Genomic DNA, 22,488 nt, shown 5'->3' on the forward strand with positions numbered 1-22,488 from the left:
TCCACCCTTCCCCAACTTTGTTTATGGCTTGTTGTTCACGTAGCTGCGAAACACGCAAGAGAAAGAGACTAATTACAGCGTAAAACTGAAATATAGATCCTCGAATCTCTACCCCACATACGACGCCATGGTTTCACTACCCTTGTGCCTTGTGTTTAATGCGCTCCCGATTAGTATATGCTGAACTGGTTTCATCAACTGAGTCGATAATGAAAATTGGCCTCTGTAGAGAGTTTCTGAAGCTGACTTTTCAAGCGGTAGGCCTTCGTCAGAATGATAGGCTCAGGGAAGGGCCATGACGAATGACTAAAACTAGAAACTTTAAAAACTGTGTCTGGTGGCTAATTTACATGATGAACTTAGTAGATCAAACCAAATTATCCTGCTAAACTCCCCACCGACGCAGTACCAAAGTTTCTTTAGAACTTGATGGCAGGCTGATTTTACTTACCTTTTTCTTGATTTTACCACTCTTATAGGGTCTCGTTTCTGAAGCCAAGTTCCACGGTAACAAGAGATTAGATTTGATTTATTACCGCCTTGCCGAGGAAGGAGACCTGCCTAAGGCAGCTAAAAAACGTCTGATTGAGAGATGTGTTCACGTGAATCCATCAAAACAAATATTTTGGAATTCCTTGAAAGAATACTCTTGAGAACACAAAGAAAAAGACAAAATGTCCAACCTCAAATCCACTGTTGGTGGGGGGGGGGGGGGGGGGGGAAGGAGGAGATGGCTACACAGGCTAAAATGCTCCCTTTTAAGCAATTGCCGTATTTCAATTTTCATAGGAGCCAGTCAAGAATTTCGTAAGCATAGCTCCTTGTTTCGCTAGGCCAGAACATTGTGCATGACAAAAATACAGTAGAGATATTTAACTCTCGATGGCTAGAGAATAATTAAATACACCAAAGATTTTATTTTGCTGTTATTGTGTCCTGACAATATTTATAAGTTGACCTTGAATTTTTCGTAGGCTCTATTTTCACACTTTCTTTGAGTAACTGCGATCCCTTATCGAAATATTTACCCTGTAATTGAATAAATTATTAAAACATATCCTCTTCAAGCTTCGCTTAACGAGCCAACACCCATGTTACGCATGCTATCAGCATGATAGAGCTGGTCATCATTACTGCAGACTCGTTACACAGGTCTTCCGTACAACAAGTTGCGTCACACGTAATGTTTTCGCCTCGAGGAAAGTACTCTATCAGCTTCTTGCACTCTTCAGTCGCTCGCTCTAGGCTCTTACATAGTCCCTGTATATTGCATCCTCTGATGTACTGCTTGGTTTCGGCGCCAGTATGCGGTGGCAGTATAACGGTTGCGTTGAGGCAGGTTGTATAATGTGCTGGGCAATCCTGTACTTTTTGATCTCTATTACATTCTTCCCAGCTATTGACACTTATACAATGAAAGCACTTCAAACCGCGCACTGTAAATGTACGGTCGTGTTAGTCATTAAAACTGGCGTCCGTCTGGGAATCAGTTGGATAGAGTAATTTTTTTGTTCCCATACTCCTATCATTTTCCCGCCTGCCTCATTTCTTCAGTGATCGACTCTACTGACCAACAATTTGAGTTAACGTAGAGGCTCTTTCAAACCCAGACTCTACCGGCTAAACACCGAACAGCCAAACTACGTACTCTGGTAACTAATCAGTTGAAATATGTTTGAGCTTGCATTAACAGCGTTCTTCGCAAATTTATTCTCCATAAAGTGACTTTTTTCATTAATTCTCTTTCAGTCCCAATTGAAATTTACCAAAATTCAAACGGGATTAGAAATATCGTCATTGCAAGGAACATATTCATGGAGTTTAAAGTACTTGGTAGATTAAATATAACACAATTACGAAGAAAACGGTAATCAGAGAAAGTTACGCTATGATAAACAGACTGGAAAACTGGGTATATGAACAGTTTCTGTGCAGAATAAAGTCTTGGTCGCATATTTCTTAAATAAATCAAGTTGAGAATGTAAATCTACTGTCAATATTTACATTTTTGTATGGTGTATTAGGATTTTTTTTTTTAACTTTGCAAGCCGCGGATGATAAAGTGAAATAATTACTTACCATTATCAAGTACGAGCAGGAAAGGAATAGCAGCAAGAATTTTCATGCTTTGCGCTGTCGTAGTATATGTTCAGGGAAAAACAGTCGTACGAAGAATTGGTTATCAAGGCTGGAATTATGATAATTTCAACCCATGTACTAACCAATTAAAAACGTGGATTTTCTTATCATAATTTCTATGTTTTCGTCTGTAAGAAGACATTTTAAAATATACAGCAACAGCACTTTTCACATCACGAAAAGGCAACCGAAAAAATTACAGTTTTCCGTCGGCTACGTAATTTTTTTTTTATTATTATTTTTATATTCTTTTGGCCCTTTTCAGAATTTTTTTGGTTTTATCTTTTTTAGGCATGATATGCTGCAACAATCAATTGCGTGGTGTAACAAAGGTGTTTCCACCTTGTTTCTCAAGTATGAAAAACTTTTGCTGTTAATATTTGCATAAATTTCGAGTTCGCACTGTAGCCTCGATCCGAGCCCACCAACAGCTTGTGCGATTTTTTTTTCCGCTGGCCAGTAACACACGCCAACCTAAAGAGCTGTTGGGTTTTCAAAGCCGTCTCAAATTCGGTGATAGTGTTCTTTGGTAAACTATGACAATGAGAATAACGAGAACGTGGCAAAACAAACAGTGAAATAAACATAGAGTATCCGGTCAATTCGCCACCACTACTGAGAGTCAACTCGCCACCACTACTGAGAGTCAACTCGCCACCACTACTGAGAGTCAACTCGCCACCAGTGGCAAATTGACTAAGATTTTATGTGTTGTATCTCAATTATAGAACGTTAACCGTTAAAAAAAAGAAGAATAGCGAGTTTCAGTGTTACATGAAATGAAATAAAACATGTTTATATCATGAAGATTATGACCAGTTTACGTGCAGTTTGCGAACTCAATTTACCACAGATACGGTGGTGTGTCGACTCTCAATGGTGGTGGCGAGTTTGTAGTGGTGGTGAGTTGACCTGAAACGAAACAAAGAGCCCAGTTGTTCATTGGGCGGATAACACTATTCAACAGAAAATCGCTATCCAGCGGATAAGTGTTAATAAAACGTACTATTCATCGGATAGAGATTTATCCAACGGATAGCGTTATCCATCATTCGTACAACTGGGACCTGAACAACTTTTGTCAGCTCGTGCATTTTAAATTTTGTGAATATTCTTGTGGTCCTTTGCAAAATAACATCGTGAATTTACCGATACTTGCACGGCCCTATGGAAAATTTTGCAACTCAACGTTAGCCGCTCCCTGAAATTGTGAATTGGTTCCGCCAGGGTTGGTAAGTAGTTCCGGCCATTCGCGAAATTCTTAAAAAGCTTGTAATCATTTTTTCATCTCCCAATTACAGTCTTTGGGCAGCTTTAAGCGCCAGCCTTGGATTCGCTCTTCTGCAAAATGTCCGGAAAGGTCAGAACCACCTAAATTTGATGCGCTGCATGGTTACCAGGTGCCCATAGCCTTATGGGTAAGGAATTACTTAACAGAAATAAGATGGCGTCCATGGATGACCGTCAGAAACAAGTCGAAGATAAAAAGCAAGAACTTCTCCGTCGTATTGCGGAGAAAAAGAAAATCGATAAAGGCAAACCACCACCCCTTCCACCCTCTAGCGATGGGAATACACCAACGGCTTCTCGGGCGGGTCCAATGTTTCTGAACGATGGCAATTTCCTAGCTCGCTTTCAAGCCATGCGACAACAAAGTACATCCAGTCCTTCCACTTCAACCGCAACTATCACAGGCCCAGAAACTCGTCCAACTGTGAGCATGAAGCTAACAACAGTTAAAAAATCTACGCCAGTTAAACCTGTTTCCGCCAGGCCCGAGGTATTCGAGGATCCGGAAGAAGTGGAAGAAAATGGTAATTTGAATTTCATTTCGAAGCTTTCGCTTCGTAGTTTCTGAGGTGATCTCGATAGCTGAGCGTTGCCAAACGAGCTAATGTTTCAGTATGGTGTAATTTTGATCTCGCTAAATGCTAGAAAATGTTCTGATGAGCGGTATAATTAAGTTCCCCCACCAGAGGACAAGGAAATGCTCGATGTCATTGAAGTTCTGGCCGCCAGAGTTGTGCGAGGAGGCGATCAGGTGGAACGTATCGCTATACAGGACAACTCAAACAACCCAAATTATAGGTAGGTTTGTCATAACTAACGAATAGATTCCATGCTACCATGCATCAGAAGTAGATCATGAATGACACCAAACTGTGGTGAAAACAAAAGGCGCAGCTAGATGTGTCACTGATGTTCTTAACACATTTTTAGGTCTTTTGTGATCTATTTCTGTGTAGACCTATGGCAACACAGAATCCCTTTACTTTATATGATATAAAAGCAAGATGTTGTTAATGGTGATGCATATGTTGTGTATGTCCTCAAGTATTTCTCGAGTAAAAAGCAATCAGAATGTGTGCTTAATTCAGCTTATCATATGTGTCATATCTCATTCCTCAGAGTGCCAACAAGGTGGATGTAATCTTTATTTACTCCCCTGTTTTATTATGAATTTGAACCACAGGATAAAGAGCCATTTTGCAGTTGTAATAAATACTTGAGTGGCTCTGCAGTTTGTCAATGAAAACACAAGCAAAATGTTGTAAAAAAAAAGTTATAAATGAAATAAATGTTAAATGAGAGGAATCAATTTTGGTTTTGTGCATAAGGAGTGAGTAGGTACAAATTGCAATTGCTAACTGGCTCAGCAGTGGGACATGGTGCATACAAAATGAGAAGGAGATAATTCTTAAGCCTAACATTCCAAACTAATTTTGGAAAATAAAAAACTAAGCTCTCTAAACTAAGGTTTTTAAAAGTGGGAAGTGTTTTTCTTAGTCAGGATAAGTGCTTTGTAATTGTTGGCTGAGATCCTTGTAAGGTAGTGTAACAATTCTGTTTTTTTATAAGTGGAATTGGGTTTTGTCAGTACTAAAAACCTGAAGTCTAGAAAATGGAAACAATGACAGAAAAAATTCTTGAGAAAGTCTTGAATTTTGTTTACAAATATGTGCAGGGAATCTCACATGATGCTAAGAAAAGAGCGTGTTTTGAGGTGCTCATAATGGAGGTTGAAGTTCCCCATGTGATTTACAAGAATAAAAAGGGCTAATTACAAAGGAGACTCTATCAATTTGTCAACATTCACACGGGGTACCATCAGTCAAAGAGTGGATATAAATCTACTAAGCATGACAAAAACTTAGATATGAAATAAATCATTGTAAACTGAGAAAATAATTATTACAAGAACTCTTCAAAAACTGCTTTTGTTTATTTTCTTTTATTTTTCCCTACAGCTTTTTGTTTGATGTCAATAGTCAAGGTCACAAATACTACAAAAATCTTGTTAGATGTTTAAGAAGTGCAGGGCAAGGAGCCAGCAAAGGTGTAGACAGTGAGCACAGTGCAAGCACTGGAATGCAAAAGAGGAAAAGGAAAAGCAGGTGGGATCCAAATCCTCCAAAATCAGCTGGCTCATCATCATCTTCTAACAGTGATGCAGCAGTTGCTGCTGCTTTGGCTGTGGCAGCAGAAATTGAGCACAGCATACCAATGAGTAATAAGGAGGAAGAAGAACGCCAGAAACAGATTAAAGAACAGCAAGAGGTAATAACTGAGGAAAGCTGTTATGCTTTGATAAATGTGGAAAAAATAAGTATTCATGAGAACACTGTTCTTTGTCCAAAATTTTGTGTGTGAATGATATGAAGAACCTTAGGCAGTCTGGAAAGCAACATAGAGGGAGATGTTGATTAAAAAATGAATGTATATTATTAGTTAGGATTTGGAAAAAAGCTGGCTGTGTTTAATGATGGCACCCCATCTTAACTGCAGCATAATGTTTGTGGGCAGTGTTGAGTTCCATGCAAATTTTGGTGATGTTATGATGTTGTTTTGCAGAGGATGACTACAAAATGTACAAATTTTTATATGCACATGTTGAGCAGTTGTTTTGCCCACTAGATCTTTTGTTTTGCCACATCCTGGTTTCCATTGCAAATTTGGTGTGGTTAAGGTCCCCAAAAGCATCTCTAAACATGGATTTCTCCTGTAATTGCATGGTTCAAAATGTTTTCATTGTGTTGCTTATTTAGAACTACTGGACCAAAGATACCAATGATTTTTTTTTTTTGGTTGTAGATTCAAGAGATGTACATGAGAATATTAGCTCAACGCACAGCTGGTCAGGCCAGTGCAGCAATAAAACAAGACGAAGACAAACCAAAGTATGAGTATGATTCAGATGAGGACATAGATGGTGGCACATGGGAACATAAAAGAAGAAAAAAGGAAATGAGCAAAACAGTAGGTTAGGAAAACCTTTGTGTTACTTTTACCTTACACTTTTGAGATCTGGAGTTTATTTTTGTAACTGAGCTTCATATAATCTTTTTTTTCTTTTTGGTTGGTTTTGAGATTTTAGTTGATGGTCTTTTATTGATTGAAATTTTTTTTTTTTTTTTATGACAGTCACTTCATTTTATGTTGCAGTGGCAACCAGTCTGTTAACTTCTAAAAGTAGCATTGCTATTGTTTACCATTAAAAGTAACAGTTCAATCATTGTGCAATTTGTTTAGCTGAGATGAAATCATGAATGACTCTTTGAAGGGATCAGGGATTATGACAAGTGAAATATTACCTGTGTTTAAGAGGTGGTTAATCTGCTGAATTGATGGTATCATACAGAAGAAAATTTCAGAAATGTTTCACACAATCTCTGTAGCTATGTCATGATTGCAAGCAGTGAGCTATGCTGGGACATTTTTAGTCATTTTTATGATGCCAGTAAAAACAGCTGGAGGTTAAAGGGTTAAGTTGTATTCAATGTGTGCCAAATTTTAGTATGGAAAACATTTAGATCTTGGGCATGAGAGTCGACCCTTTCACTCCCAAGATCTTATTAGTAATTCTCCTTACTATCTGCCATACAATTCTTATGATGTTAGTTCAGAGAATTTGGTATTGGATCAACTAATAATCCCATGATTGATATTCTTCTCTATTCTCATCACCTACCTGTTTGATATTGTATTGATATTGTAAGGAGAAATTCTGTCTTGGTCACTTGTGGGAGTGAAGGGGTTAACATAGAGTCAAACCTTGTAAAGATAGAGTAATATGAAGCTTTCATCAAAATTTTCATTTGCTTTAGAAAAAGCGAAAGAACTCACTGAGAAAGGAAAGGGCAAACATCACCTTGGTGACTTCCTTCCTCCAGAAGAACTGAAAAAGTTTACAGCCAAAGTCAAAGCTGTGAAAGGGGAGTCGTCATTGGACAGCTTTGATTTCTCTGACTATGCTGAACATAAGATAACAGAGAGCAACATTGGGTACAAAATGCTACAACAAGCGGGATGGAAGGAAGGGATGGGTCTTGGATCTCAAGGACAGGGGATCACAGCACCTGTGAATAGGTACAGTATGGAACACTGCACTTACTCTTTTCATGTGTATTGATATTTCATAAGGAAAAAAAATTTTAGGCTTAGAAAGTGAACTGGTTTTTGAGAATCATGTTGTTGTTGCTGCCCTGTTGGTGATTTCTTGTCATTATTTTAATCTGTGTAATTAATTTGGTAAAAGAAAATGTAACAATGTCAATGTTGATTATGGACAATTTGGTGGTCAGGTGGTTAATAACCTGTAACAGGCCTCAAGAGATTCATATTTCACCCCTAGTCAAATCACTTTGTTCTAGAGCAGAAAATATAACTCTCCTTTTAAATATTAATAATCATGGAAATAAAAGTAAGAACATTTTGACTTACATTTCCCAATTATCCAGTATGTAAAATTTTCAGTTGTACAATACAATGTTAAAAATGAAACTTTATCTACTGGATATTAAAGCTGAAAATTTAAAAAAAAAAATTGACTAAGAAATATAGAAACATAAACGATACACACAAAGAATAAAAAAGGTTTTGTAAATAAAGAAGTCTTCCATCATGCTTTTAATTTTCATTTCACACTCCCTCCCTCCAATTTAATACCTGGAGCTGGCTATGGAGTAAACTGTTGCAGAAATTTCAACAAATACTACACTGCATGTTTGTGCCATTGAAAGGAGGCAAAGAAACACTCCTCATGGCTTCAAAGTATTGATAATAGGGTAAACTGAAGCAGTGAAACCTCTAGGCTCACATGGCTTTTAGGCTATGTAGTCATTAATTACCTGTTTTATAATAGAGTAATGTTTCTATATGTTAGCACAAGCTTCAAAAGGTTTGGTGAAGTCTGTGGGTTCAATTTAAGAGGCTTAAAACATATTAACATTTTGTCCAAAAAACACTACATCAACCACATTTATCGGCTAATATGTACCTATGTATGTGTTTCACCAATGGCAGGGGTCGTGCACCAGAGGATATTGGAGGTCTGGGTGAAGACAAGCCTGGCGAAATAAACAGGGATGACGACGAGTTTGACTTGTATCGCAAGAGGATGATGTTAGCTTACAGATTTAGACCCAATCCCCTTGTAAGAATTCTTCTATTATTTTAAAGTTTTAATCATTTGTTGTGTGCTTGGTATTTGATTTATTAAGGTTGACTTAAACAAATGTTATAATAATTGAACATTTCAAAATTTCTCTGTTCTTTGAATATGTTTCATTCAGCCCTTTCTTGTCAAAATAATTTCCTTTTAAGACATAAGAATAGCCATGATGTGTATTTCAGATTGCTCCCTGAACAGATGCCAAATAATACATTTTGTTTTTCTTCTTTTTCAGAATAACCCCAGAAGACCCTACTATTAGATTATGGAAAACCTTTAGTATTTCACTTGAAAAATATGACTGTACATCATTAGATAAATCATTCTGAATAAGTCTGTTGCAACAGTTGGTCATGTGACCAATAATTGTTAAAAATTGTGTTGTAATTATGATAATTCAAGAAACTTTAAGAGCATGTTTCATACAGGCAGAATGCAGATTTTTGGGAAAATTCCATTGAAGATGGTTAGTTTAAAAGACAATCTGAGGTCTTGAGGTTTCAATACTTTCATCTTGAAGCGAGAAGTCTTTGCCCAGGGAAGTTTTGTATTGTAAGGTACAGGAAAACAGGCCTGAGTCATGTATTTATAAGAGGTAAAAAGAAGCAATAAATAAGGAAGAACAAACTTGTAAGCCATATGGGGGAAAAAGTGTGTCTAAATAGTAAATGATACCTTGCCTAGACAAATCTTCCTTATTTGTAATGGCTATGATTGCATACCAGTAACCATGACGAAGATATTGGTCTGAAAACCTACACAGTAGCACATATATAGCCATTACTTTAATTTCTGGGAAAATTATGTGTTGAAACTTGCCAGATCATCATGTTTAGGAAAAGGAGATCATGTAATGATTATATTGCAAAAAAACCTCTTGTACTCAGCAAGTAAACAATAAATAGTCCTTTTTTTGCTTAGTTTATGGGAAGCCATTTCTTCCTTGTACCCTCTTTTTTTTCTTTCTCTGCTTTCAAATTAAGGAACTGAAAGGGAGAGGTCAAAGTCTTTAGAACCTTCACTGAAGTTAAGGAAACAACTTGTAACTGGTGAACCTTAGACAAAAAAGTCTAAATTTGTCAATTTTGTCATTTGCTTCCCTATTCACTCTACCTCATTCTTAACCCTTTCACCTGTAAGAGTGATTAGCATCTAACTTCTCCCATCAATACCACCTCTGAATCACACATTAAGGTCAGGAGAATACAGGAAAATTATCACCAACTAAAGAAGCTCTTGATTGCAAATGAAATTCTCACTGTCAGCACCTTAGGTAATGTATGGGAGTAGGAAACAATATAGAGAATATGCATACTGATGTTAGGGTGTAACAGGGTTATTCTCTGCGGTCAGTGATAGATTATTACCTCCTTGGTGTTAATTTACTTAAGCAAATCCTCTTTAAAGGTTTTTTTTTTTGTAAAGACAATCTTTGATGCCTAAAGGCAAGGCTGAAGGAAATTATTCATAACGATTTTTTTTTGCCAGCTAAGTACAACAGTTGTATTATCATCCAATAACTGGACTTGCTTTTTCATAGCATTGTTGGTATTTTAATTTGGAGCCTAACTATTCTCTGAAAGCTTAGGAAAGCAATCTATCATTCTTCTCAGAATGGTTTGGATACAAAAAAGCATGAGCAAAATATTGTTTCTAACAAAAACTCGAGTTGGCAGTGCTGCGTAGGAGTGAATTTCCTTTTAAGCTTTTTTATTTGCATAAATAAGTGGGCTCTCGGTGGCGGAACAAAAAAAGTGAAGCAGGAAAGACATGGAATGGTAGATTAAATTATCTGTCAAAATACTCAAAAACTGAGCTTGTTATCAGTGCTGCAGGACGCGTGCTTCCCCGCCCGTGGAAGAATTTTAGACGAGTCGGGTGGAGGTTTATCGGGGGTCTGGCACTAATATTGCCAGACCCCCAGCCAACCTCTCACCTGTTCGCTTTACTCCAGACTATAGGATAGGAGATGCCGGTGTCGCAGCACTAATGATGAGAGCCCGCTTGCAGACTGATAGAGCATTAGTGGTTTAAATTTTAAGAAATTCTAACTGATGGCAGGCAACCCAGCTTTTACTACGGTGCATTTGAAACCATCAAGATACAAATCTTATTCGGTGACAGAATGCAGGAACATCAGTTTTAAAATCCAGTTCTCTTAACCACTTGAACACCCTGTATCCTGTGATGTCCAACAATGTTAAGAAGTGTTAAGGATAAGTGTCTTTCCTAAAGAAGTGTCTGCCTTGAGGGGAGTGAAATTGATAGACTTATGGGAAATTTAACCGGCAGGGTCACGTGTTACAGATAATCGCCCTTTTAAGTAGGAGGTGTCAACCACAAATTGACAGGCCTTGCGGAGAGAAGTACGGGGTGGACTTTTGTGGGGCATTTTGCAGTAACCCAAATTAAAGAGCAAAAAGAATTGTTTGCACTTTTGGAAAATGTCCTCACCTTTGAAATCAGACAAAGTGGACTTTCCAAGCCATAACTGTGTTGGAATAGTTAATGTAAAACCAGGATCAGAGGAATGACATTGCTTCTTGCTGGAAAACAGCAGTGAGATTTTGTCAATATTTCATCCATTCCGTTTATTTTGTAGGACGTTTTTCTGTTCACAGAATTTTAAAACTGTTGTTTTAATCATTCCGTTAAACTCCATTAGCCGCACATACAGATAAAGAATCCAGTGGTGCGAAAGAGAGGTAGAATAATGACTATTGTAAAATAATTCAAATAGTACGCGCGCTCTGATTGGCCATAAAACCATTTTACATGAGTGTGTGTAAACACGGTTTTCGTTCCTCTTTCATTAGTTATTTTATAAAAGAAATGTAAAATGGTTTCCGTGTTTACATAGCCTGATGTAAACACTTGGGAGGTTGGGAGAACACTCGTTAAGCTAAAAAATAAACAAGGAAACCATTTGACATTTCTTCATTCCTGTACTTCGTTTTCGCTGCTGTCATTCATAATTTCGTCAGTGATAGTGAGAGGATAGGGATAATACCGTCTAACAGGGTAAAAGAAGTGATGGCTAAAATTAACGACAGCACGTACCCACCCCGAGAGTACACCGTGATCACCCAACTTCACAGGGCCGCGAAAAACATGCGCGCCGGTCCTCTTCCAGGACAGGTTATTCCTCCTTTTGGCCAAGTGCTACCGAGCTGCGCCAGTGGTGCACCCATACTAACGCAGCCATCTATTACAATGGCTTGTGGAGGAATTTATTTGTCACAAAAGCAGTCCTCTCTAACTTATGGTGAAAACAGAAATTTATTATTCACAATTTCATTAAAACGAAGGAAGAATGTAATACCTTATTTTCATCTTTTTTTTGACCAACTGGAGAGGCCTAATGATGTTGCATTTATGTTCGTACATATATCACAATCATGTACTAAAGTGCCTTCATTCCGGCGGAAAGTGGCCGAATAAAACAGATCCTTTAGTTGCAACGTGTTTTTCGACACTGATGTCTATTGAAAAACAGCACCTTGTTGATTCAAAATGCCCATGAAAAAGAAAAACATCAATATATAGCGAAGTTCTGACTACCAGAAGCATTTTACCAAGGTTATATGCTTCTATAAGGACTAAAAAATGCTGTTCAAGCAAAACGATTTTAGTGCAAGTAACAACACTATTTGCGGCTCTCTATTGTTGGTACTTCTTTGCTTAATTTGAAAATCTCTCCATAGCGACTTATCCTACTTCGTTTTATAATTGAACGGATCAGAACGAAGAACTCGGTGTCGACTCTTTTGAACCCACCCTCTGAGGTCGGAAAACTCATTTGAATTACAAATAGTTTCAAAAATTAATATTCATATTTGCGCTCAGTCTTGCACGTGGAAAAAGCTTACGTACTACAAGAAATGTAAGTGTCTTTTTTTGCTTCTATGGAGCCAAGAAATACGCCATAACGACCCTGTTACCTTGGTATTGTACGTTCTGTCATGTTCGGCGAGTGTTTCTGTATAATGAATCAAGTGGTTCAGATGCAATGTCATGCTTTTCACTTTACCACGAATTTTCTCAAGGTAAATAACCTCTGAAAAGATATATTCGAATAGTAATACAGTGTTCATCTTTCTCTTTACGGCCCTTGTAAATCAATTTTTATTGAGTCAAATATGAGAAGGAAGGGCGTGATGTACATAGCACAGTAAATGACAAATTCTCAGCGGCAGCCGCCATGACAGTTCTTCTTTGAACATGGCTTTTGTGACGACGCGAGAAATTTGTACTTTGACTCGGAATTATCATGAGCGTGTATCGCTTATTTTTCTTTTTCATTCCTGTACACATTTTGCAAGTAGCTTTTATGATTAAAGAGTGTTGACCTTAATCTTGTCAAATACCCATTTCGTTCCAAGGTAAAAGGTCACAAGTCAAAGTGAGCTAAGTCATTGCAAAACAATTGCACATTTTGTTTTTCAATGCTTAGTAAGTTATTACATTGAAATTTCCTAACGCCTTTTTCCGATATGACCAAAAAAACATTGAATTTTTCAGCGGAAAATATGTGGTTCTAAATGAGTTTTTCTATTCCGGCAGACGTTTGCCTTCGTTATTTAGTATGAAAAACACTCGAGGATATGTACGTATTTACAATATAATTATCTCTATTTTTCTCCATAGAACAGCATCATGAAGAAAATGAGAAAACCTCAAAATCAAAGAAAGTCCTGGAAGGAAATAAATACCTGACAACTATCAACAAGGTTAGGTCATTGGAATTGTTTTTTTATAATAAATTAGTTATCCAGGCTTATTCGACTGTTTTGAACGACTTAACTTGGATTTAAAGAATGTTTCAAGCTCGAAACCAATTCAGTCAATAATAAAGAGAAACGGCAAACTAAGAAAATGAATCAATTTCTTTATTGTCTGATTTCCTGAATGTCTTTCTGATTGAGGTGGCCTTCAATTGTTTTTCAGCAGTGTTCTTTTGATGTATGAATATACCATAAAGTAAATACTTTTCATCCGTTTCAAAGTGTCAAATTAATACCCTGTCATTATTGCGCATGTTATGACTTTCTTTCTGATTTACTAAGTTACCATAGCAATGGTTAAGCCTATCAAATCATCCCCTTGTTCTAAGATTACAGGGGGCCCAAGCTCTCCTAGAGAGGATAATATTATAGAGGTTTGTAGGGGAGTTTAGGCTCCGCTCTGTAACTCCTTAAATAACACAGCAAATAACTTAAAACTGTACAGGCAGTAATGGGATGAGAGCTTAGCTGAAACTCGACGAAATAGCCTGAAAGCGTTACAAGAAAACAAAAATAACACAAGCAACACTATCTGGTATAATTCTCTGACCTGGCATATTTCGTATCTGCTTAGGGCGTCATCCAAGACTTAGCATTTGTATTTTGCATTTGAATTCCTTCCCGCATCAAAATGACCATGGAAATCTAGCCTGGTTTTACACAAATATAATACTGACTTTCGTCAGAACCTCCAAATAAGCGCAATACTGCCTTAGGGCACGATTAGAAGATTTCAATTTTTTTTGGAATGCTTTACTATAGCAAGCCAATCTTTATTCGAGAGCAAACTAAAAAAGAAGGAAAAGGAGTTATCCAGCTTATTCATTAGCTGAGCTCTTACAACAAATACAGTAATAACCCGCGTATAAGAACCTGAATTTTTCAATTTAGCCTAAATAGGTTCTTATATAAATGGTACTTAAAGGAAATTTAGCCTAAACAGGTTCTTAAATAGGTTCTTAAATTTGCATATGTATTTCATCGGAATATATTGTATATATATTGCAAATACAGTATCATCTCATAATAAATCATTTATAATGTACCATGTAGAGCAATGCCTATAGGCAGTTCAGTGCAGATACAGTAAAACTATATGTTCTTAACAAAACATAACAGTTTAATCAGTTAGTTATTAGTTTCTGCCAAGACACTTTTACAGCAACCCCACTGATAAGAACCTAACTTAAAATTTTAGGCTAAATAGGTTCTTATGTAGAGGGGGCTTAAAATGAGAATTTTAGCCTAACAGGTTCTTAAAACCCAGGTTCTTATAAGCGGGTTATTACTGTACTACTGGGCCATGGAATTTCTTTTTACAAGGCATTCTGTTGCTGTGCTAACGTAAAAGCCAAGATGATGGTCGTAAGATATTTAAAGAGGCTTTCATTTGATGACAAATTTCCGTCAAGGCCTGAATGAGGACGGAATGTCTCTTCTCTTGAGGCAGAACACAATTCAATGTGCTCAGGTTTCTATATTTCGTGAACAAAGTTATAGAATTTCCGATTAGTTTAAGGTCTGATAGTTTCCTATGCTATTACCTCCTTCTATAATAAGGACCATGAGCTCAATTGTTGAATGTCTCATCCTTGAAGCGAAAAAAAAATCATTATGTTCCTACAGTTATCATCTCTTAAATTTTTTATTCAGAATTCTTTTTGAGATCTCTGATTTTTTTAATGGTCTTTCAGTTTCATACAAAAATGAACCTTTTTATTTTAAACTGTTATGAAGTTAGTTTAAAATCCCAAAAACATATTGTTATGTCAAATTTCTTCCTGAGTCTGTCATCAAATTATGTGGAAACACTCTTTGGTGTGATTCAACTGAAGATCTTCCAGTCTAATTGTGGAGACTTTCTATTAAGTTCTAAAGGCTAAAACTAGTCACAGTTGTATGCTCCACGATTGATTTTTGTTTCTTAAATCGATTATGAGTTCATCAAGAACTGATATAAATATTTTTTTGGCCTTGATCTCAATAACGATCTTACAGACTAATTGTTGAGAATGTATGAACTCTTAGGGCTAAAACCAAATTGGAAAGTAGGTTCCATGAATTGTTGTTTGTTTCTTAATTGAATTGCCACTAAGATTTATCATCAACTTATTGCGTTAAAAGCAAGTTTGAATCCCGTTTGCTTTGTTGATTGTACTTATTCACCAAAGCACAGAAACTGTGAAGTATTTTCTGTCAACTTAATCCAAATCTCGGTGACTCAACATCAAATTTCCTGGCTTAACAATGGTAGGACACCAAAGAAATCAATTTTTTGATTAATTCAAAGATGTTCACCGAGAAGGAATTCATGAAAGAAAAATCTAGCTTAATTTCAAATATTGTCAAATGAGTAATTTGTAGCTTTTCATTAAAAAACGCCGCTTGGTCATTTTTATTTTTTATTGCCATTGTTATTTGCATATTCACCGACTCTCGTGAATTCTCACGCACTAGGATTTTAATTTTTTAAAACTATTCATGATTCTAAAGGATTGGGTGCAAACAGGACCTTGCAACAATATTCTGATTCTGTCACTTTTTTTGCTTTCTTGTCGAAAATTTGAAAAAGGGAACACTATGTTTCATATAAGTTAAGTATATTTAAGCGAGCAGAATCTAAATTTAGGCGACTATTGTATGAGAATTCCTACGAGATCTTTGGGGAATTGCTGGCGAGCATAGATTAACTGTTTGTTGTTCCTTGACAAAGGAGTAATTTGCCAGGAAACAAGGGAACATTATGTTTCATTTGGACAAGCACTCTGCGAATGATCAGATATATATTTAAGTCTATTTAAGCAAGCAGAATCTAAATTTATGCGATTATTATGCGAGAAGTCCTTCGTGATCTCTGAGGAATCGCTGGCGGGCATAGATTAACTGTTTGTTGTTGCTTTCGGTTCAAAATGAAATCATTTAATACCTGAAAACAAGCTAGCGAAAAGCTAAAATCTAACTTGAAGGAATTTCGACGACAACAGTTGCAACAGAATTCCTCAAATTTGATAGAATATTTATCAGTGATCTATTTAAATTTATCGTTAAATCCAAGTTACGTTCAAATTCATTCGTATAGTCACATTGTATTTCAAGATTTTAATAATGAATTTTACTCGTAATGAATACGTGTTATTGCGACAAACCAACACTCTACTTGAGAAAACAAGGTTTAAATTCCAGAGCATTTGCTAATTTATGGGGTTTTTTCATTTTTTTGCAGACTGACTGGTGAATATTCCTGATGCTTCAAGCACGATTAAAACAAGAAAGACTCTTATTCAAATAAACAAAACAGATGTAGCGTATTCCTTACAACAAAATTTCGAGTCCAAGTTAAGATTCAAAATGCCCCCAAAAAACTGCTATTTCGAGATTTTTGTAAAGGGCTGTTTGGGATGAAAAATTTTCCCGCCAAAAAACTTTAAAAAAATACGGCGCCCAAAATACGCATGCGCCAAATTTTTTTTTTTTGGTTTTATTCAAGTAATATTTTTCAAATTTAGTCTAAAATGGTAATAAAAAATATTTGTTTACTTGTCTTCCTGAATTAGCTATAATCAATAAAGTACACTGTTTGGTTTTTTTCCATCTTTTATTGTCTCAATAAAATAAAAGTTTCGTAATCAAACAGTCTTGTCTTAAATTCTTATTAATCACAAGTTAATTAACTAATTTTCGATTAAATTATGATAAACGGTATCAGGGAAAAACTTTCTTCCATATACTAAGACTTTTGGCGGGAAAATTCGGACCTTTTTGCACAGAGTTTCCCCTGGTAACATTTTGGGCAATAATTTTAATGAGGCTTCCTTTAAAAGTTTGCGCCAAAAATATTTACACAGCATTTCGTGCAAAATAATTGAAAAGTAGACGCCAGTTTATCCTCTCTTAGAAGAAAAAAACATTTTGAACAATTCCGTTTCGTTTCTTTAAAAAGAAATTCTGACTCGATAGGTCTATCTCTAACTTCTTCAATTCTTTGCACGAGATGATGTGTTGCAGTCTCTAACGAAAGAGCATCATGGCAAACTATACAGCGTCCAATCAGAAATATGAAATTCATCTTCAAAATTGTGATCTCGTTTTAAATTCTGTTTCTTTCAAAATCCAATCAATTTTTGTGTAAGCCTAAAGCTTGCCATGATGCCTTTTAAGGAACAAAAGATCTTTAAGACCGTCAGTTTCAAATGTAACACAGGACACAGAAAGCATTTTATTCAAGACACGGAGCTAGATTTCCACGTTGAAAAATTTTTATTTTTGACTAAATTTGATGAAAAACAAACTGAATTATTGAAGCAAACTATTTGAATTTGACTTTAGCCACAAGAGCTAAGACATGTTACAACGAAGGTCCAAATTTCTTAAGTTAATTCTTCTCCTTTTGAGAAAAAAAATAGCAGGCACTCTTCATAATTACGGTCCAAGTCTATTTTAGATTCAAGAAGTTGGAACGAACCCTTTCAATTTGATTCGAACCTTCAAAAGCTGAGACTTGAAACAATTAGGTTCCAAGTTTCTTAAAAAAGATTCGAGAGCCAAATTAAGAAATGAAATAATACAAACTGTTGGAGCAACTACTTGAATTCGGTTTTACCCTCCAAGGAGCAAGATATTTCACAATTAGGCTCCAAGTTAGAAACGATTAATTCTTGCAGCGGATTGTTTCAATAGATTTAGTGGTCAAACGCGTTCAATTTCTGCTACATTAAAAACTGAATTTGAAGATCAAAATCGCAAACTTTTGCTCATAGTTTCTTTCTGTATTCCTGTGTTACACCGAGTGGCTGCGCAAAAGATCTTCATACCCGCTAACAATAAGGAGTCAATAAACTAACTACGATATATTTTAAAACCAAATGCCTGATCCAAAGAGTCACAACAATTGATTTCATATTAAAGGAACAATTTTATATAAACCAGCAAAATGACAACCATCGTGGTATAGGAATCAAAAGCACACGCTTTTCAAAGCCAGGACACAATAAACTTATTTCATTTCATAATATTTAATTTGCACATTGGTTCGTGCTTTTGTTTCGTTAAATCAACGCGCTTTCTGAAAATTTTTTCAATTCTAAAACAAGAAAAACTGTTTTTTTCATGTCTTTTAAAAAATGTCCACGAAATTCGTCAGCGGAAAGAATTCGACAATAAAACATGAAAACTGTTTTGAATTGATAAGGGACCGGTCATTATTTATCGCCTGGGGGGGGTCGGAGTATTTTTGTTGTCACATCGGAGCATTTACCTGATCCCCCCCGTAGAGTATCTAGTTTTTTAGAGATCCCCCCTTATCGGTAGTGGAAAGTTTCATGATCCCCCCCCCTTTTCTACAAGTCCTGAGGAACGACTCAGCACCAGAAAAGAAGCCGTGGGAAAAATATCTTCTTCCCAACCCACACACAGAAAGGCTGAAATTCTACAATAGTGTTGTACCGCAGATTTATGAATCTTCATTCGTGAGTAAACAAGCCGGTTTCAAACAGTATCTCCTCGAGCAACAGCAAATGCGTTGGCAGTTAAACACAAAGATAAAAGCCCTTTCCGATAAAGAAAACAACTTGCTTAGAAACGAGAATTGGGGAGTGTGCCAAAACATCACGAAGTTCATGTCAGGCGTGGATGGATGTAAGGGCAGTGGTGATGTCGCGAAGTGTGAGTCCTCCTTGACCACTGTCAATGAGGCCTTTAATTCAGCATCCGATTTGCTCTCATTTATCGACAACAGATGAAAGAACCTTTAATACAGAAGAGCATACCTTAAGGTCGTTTGCAAGTGATGAGCTCAAATATTTCCAGGAAGCTCAAGAGCGAGTGAAGGCCATACACCAAGAGCTGCAGAAAGCCTCCAATGCGCTGACGACCACCCTCATGAGCTTGAAGAGAAAGTTCCCATCTCCCATGGGGAACAACGGCCAATCCCGAAGAAAAAAAGAAAACAAGAGAAAAGTGAAAAAAATCAAGGAGAAAAGGTTGCATCAGCGAGCAGCAATTCTCCTAGAAAAACTTACCTCAAAAGAGGTAGCTAAAGAGGTTTTCGATTCACTCGAAAAGAATACTTACAAATGTGTCTCAAGTATTAATGCAGGATTCACTGCGAGATTTGTCAAGCGTCTCCACCTGGATCCTCTGCTATGGCTTTTGGAAAGAGGTGTGTTTGAAACAGAGCTGGCACGCAATTTGAAAGTGGTAGTGGCCAGAATGAACGAAGAGAATAGCAGTAATGGTGCTGAAAAAGGGTCAAGTTCGGGCGAGGATTCAGATGAATCTGACGAGGAGACTGTGCAAGAGCCAGTGGAGAAGGCTGCCGAAGATTCTGACACGGAAGCGGAACAAGATACAGCCTCACCAAAATAGACACTTTTTTATTTGTTGTTTTCATTCGGCCGCGTGTTAAAATAATGAAAGTTTATGATTTTAGATTACGATTCTCTATAAAACAAACTGAAATGTTATGAAACAATTTTGAGCAATTGTAAGTATTCCATTCTCAAAATCTTGATTACCTTTCTAATTTAGATCGTGCCTGAATAAAAACGTGTATGTTAAACTACGATAGTGATTCTTTTTTACAAAATGGAGGGTCTGTAAAAGGGTTTGGGTTTTGTGTCTGGGCTAGAATAGAGTTTATATAATACAAAATACAACTGAACGTGGTCTTGAATATATGGTTGGGGGTTTAGAGTCCCAGCGGCAAATCCTACCAAAGTATTTACAAATGCAATCACCCGGGGTCCCGGCGCGACCTAAAATTCATTTTTTTTTGGTATGATCCCCCCCATTATGCTTGTCAATTACGGCTGATCCCCCCTAAAGGTCTTCAAAAAACCATGTGATCCTCCCCTAAATACTCCGACCCCCCCCAGGCAATAAATAATGACCGGTCCCTAAACTGTCAAAATTTCTAATTTGGTTTGAATCCCACGTTTGTTTGGAAAAATAAATGTGTTCTAACAAGATTTAAAATTGTGACGAGCAAGTTACACAATTGATCTTTTTATAATTTCAAATCTTCGCCAAAAGTCCCATCTATCGTTTACTGGTCAAAATATTGGCTCATATTTTATGTTAACTTTCGTTCATTCTGTAACTATTTTTTAACTATTAGCGAAACAATCCACTATCTTAATTTCTATCAAATAAACTCTTCTCGAATTATGAAAAAAGTGTATTTTTTTCGTCGTAAAAAGGAGTCAGTTTAAACTGGTTCATATAGCGGTAACTTGGTTTCTCAAACAAGCTCGTAACCAGGCATAAGAGTTTTAGAATATATAGTACTTCCAAAGAGAAGCCGAACTCAGTTGACGGCACAAGGCAACGATTAAAATCAAAGATGGCACTCCACTAAATTCTTGCTTCGTGTATGAAAAAAAAATAAATTCCTCTTTTGACTGCAGTTCATCCATGCCGATAATTAATTTTCCATTGAATCAATGTGTTTTTTGTCTTGGTGTCATTCAGTTGTCAATCGTGAAGGGCGATCGTCCGGGTGAAAGTAGTCCTAAAAAGGTTTGTTGTCGAAACTAGGGACTGGCCTGAGAAGATGTCATTAAAGTTGAGTCAGAGCAGTTGTTTATCATTCGAACGTTATAACTTTGGTTTGTGAAACTGATTGATCATGGCGTTTGTCCATTGACGTTGATAAGCCAGTTTTGATCAGTCGCTTAGGTTAAATTTTTTTTCAGTTTGGTTCGTTTTATGATTGTGTTTTTTTGTTAGTTTGTTTGTTTGAGTCGTTTGTAATGTGCCGATATATATTTGGTGTCATCTGTTGTGAGGAGCCTCCTCTTGTCAGTAAACTAGTTTTTTTACAGTCAGTCTTTGAAGTCAGCGTAAGTCGATGGTGTTTAGCAATGTGATTTTCGACGTAAAGAAAATGCGCAAAATAAATCGGACTCTTCAAAAGATTTCAATTTTGAATTCCTTTTGGTCTTTATCCGGCCAAAGTATTTTGTTGGAGTGCCACCTACACCTTTGTGCGACATAACTAGGTTATAACTGTGATACTAACTGTTAAACAAACCCCAAAAAACTGAGCGATCAGAGCTTCGAAATTGAGAATGTTAGCATCAGCATTCTTTAGCCACGAATGCATCAGTTTCCTACTCTTTCTGTCTTTAATTCGATGCAACGAGATTATCTAAGAAAAATTACACTGAATTATTTTTGGTACTTCAAGTAAATTAAATGATCGCCCAGGGTCTGCATAACAATCCGTAACACAACAAACGATACCAAAAATGGTGGTTAATTAAAAGGTATTCACTTACCATGTAATCAGTTTTATCCATTCCAACACAATTGGTGAAAGAATAAAGACTTCGTACAATGATTAGACGTTTGAAAGGCCACCATTTTTGCTAGTATTACTAAATAATTTTAAAGTTCTTATCTTTGTCGTATCCAATAAAAATTCAGTGATTCCAGCGCCTTCTCTTGAACAGAATCTTTGTTCTTTAGGCATTCTTCTGACAACATTGCTCTTTCTGAAAGTAGAAAATATGAATTTAATTAAGGAATGCTAACCTTTCCGAGAGGACAAGAACTAAAAATTAAAATTACTTTCAGTTTTTTCGCTCCTTGGCACAATTGTAGATAAAAGGGAAGTATCAAATAAAAACGTTATTTACAATGCAGCAAAGGCCACTGAGAAGAGTCCTCACTCCTCCACAGGGCTGCATTCAAATGAAGTCCCTAATAGCTTTAGCAAGAAAAAATTCCTGTTTTAGTGTTTCACTTGAAATGTCATACAATCATTGGCGCTGCTTTTCTTGTAGCCAACTCCCTGATTCAGTCGAATTTTGAGTTGAAGAACTGCTTAGATCGAGTAACCGATTCGAACTACGTCGTTGAATACTATTGCGACAGCACGACTCGTTTATCTGTAAACGAGCTCAAAGCGATATTTCTCAAAGGCAATGCTCACCTTCTGTTGTACTGACATAATAGTGTTTTCGTTGCTTTTTTTACAGGTCCAGTGTCTTCTCCCTTGCAGAATACAACGTTATGTTTAGCACAACGGACGGCACGTCTTCACTCTTCGACAGACAGCATGGTTTAATTTAAATTTTACAACCTCTAATGAATATGGATGAACAAATGCAGCCA

The 22,488-nt window shown here is 36.6% G+C and overlaps 2 protein-coding genes and 1 long non-coding RNA gene across 4 annotated transcripts in view; all 3 read left to right on the top strand.

Annotated features, from left to right (window-relative positions):
* Positions 1 to 918, top strand: part of LOC113675702 (tetratricopeptide repeat protein 37) — a 37,837-nt gene extending 36,919 nt beyond the window's left edge. Inside the window, exon 53 of the mRNA XM_089203370.1 lies at positions 480 to 918. Within this exon, the coding sequence (XP_089059496.1) occupies positions 480 to 653 (174 nt within the window). The 3' untranslated portion in view covers positions 654 to 918. The remainder of the gene's footprint in view (positions 1 to 479) is intronic.
* A 2,638-nt stretch (positions 919 to 3,556) lies between these two features.
* LOC113675724 (SURP and G-patch domain-containing protein 1) lies at positions 3,557 to 9,510 on the top strand. Of its 2 annotated transcripts, XR_016185734.1 has the most exons (8): positions 3,557 to 3,953; positions 4,104 to 4,227; positions 5,388 to 5,697; positions 6,232 to 6,400; positions 7,245 to 7,506; positions 8,443 to 8,572; positions 8,826 to 8,956; positions 8,999 to 9,225. XR_016185734.1 is itself a non-coding variant. In XM_027192317.2 (7 exons), exons 1-7 carry the CDS (start codon positions 3,584 to 3,586, stop codon positions 8,850 to 8,852), a joined length of 1,392 nt encoding a protein of 463 aa, XP_027048118.2. In that variant the 5' UTR covers positions 3,557 to 3,583; the 3' UTR covers positions 8,853 to 9,510. The 2 variants fall into 2 exon arrangements, 1 of the variants encoding a protein (XP_027048118.2); XM_027192317.2 differs by having other exon boundaries at positions 8,826 to 9,510.
* A 2,940-nt stretch (positions 9,511 to 12,450) lies between these two features.
* Positions 12,451 to 17,005, top strand: LOC113675728 (uncharacterized). Its single transcript, XR_003446637.2, has 3 exons — positions 12,451 to 12,636; positions 13,243 to 13,320; positions 16,598 to 17,005. It is a non-coding gene; the product is annotated as an uncharacterized LOC113675728 (long non-coding RNA).
* Positions 17,006 to 22,488: the final 5,483 nt, after the last annotated feature.

The sequence above is a fragment of the Pocillopora damicornis genome, chromosome 4, assembly GCF_964200805.1.
Source record: "Pocillopora damicornis chromosome 4, jaPocDami1.2, whole genome shotgun sequence".
Lineage (NCBI taxonomy): Eukaryota > Metazoa > Cnidaria > Anthozoa > Scleractinia > Pocilloporidae > Pocillopora > Pocillopora damicornis.

Coding starts and splice junctions, on each gene's coding strand:
- LOC113675724 (XM_027192317.2), top strand. CDS start 3,584: ATGGCGTCCATGGATGACCGTCAGAAACAAGTCGAAGATAAAAAGCAA. Junction 3,954..4,103: donor GGAAGAAGTGGAAGAAAATG/GTAATTTGAATT, acceptor GGTATAATTAAG/TTCCCCCACCAGAGGACAAG. Junction 6,401..7,244: donor GGAAATGAGCAAAACAGTAG/GTTAGGAAAACC, acceptor CATTTGCTTTAG/AAAAAGCGAAAGAACTCACT.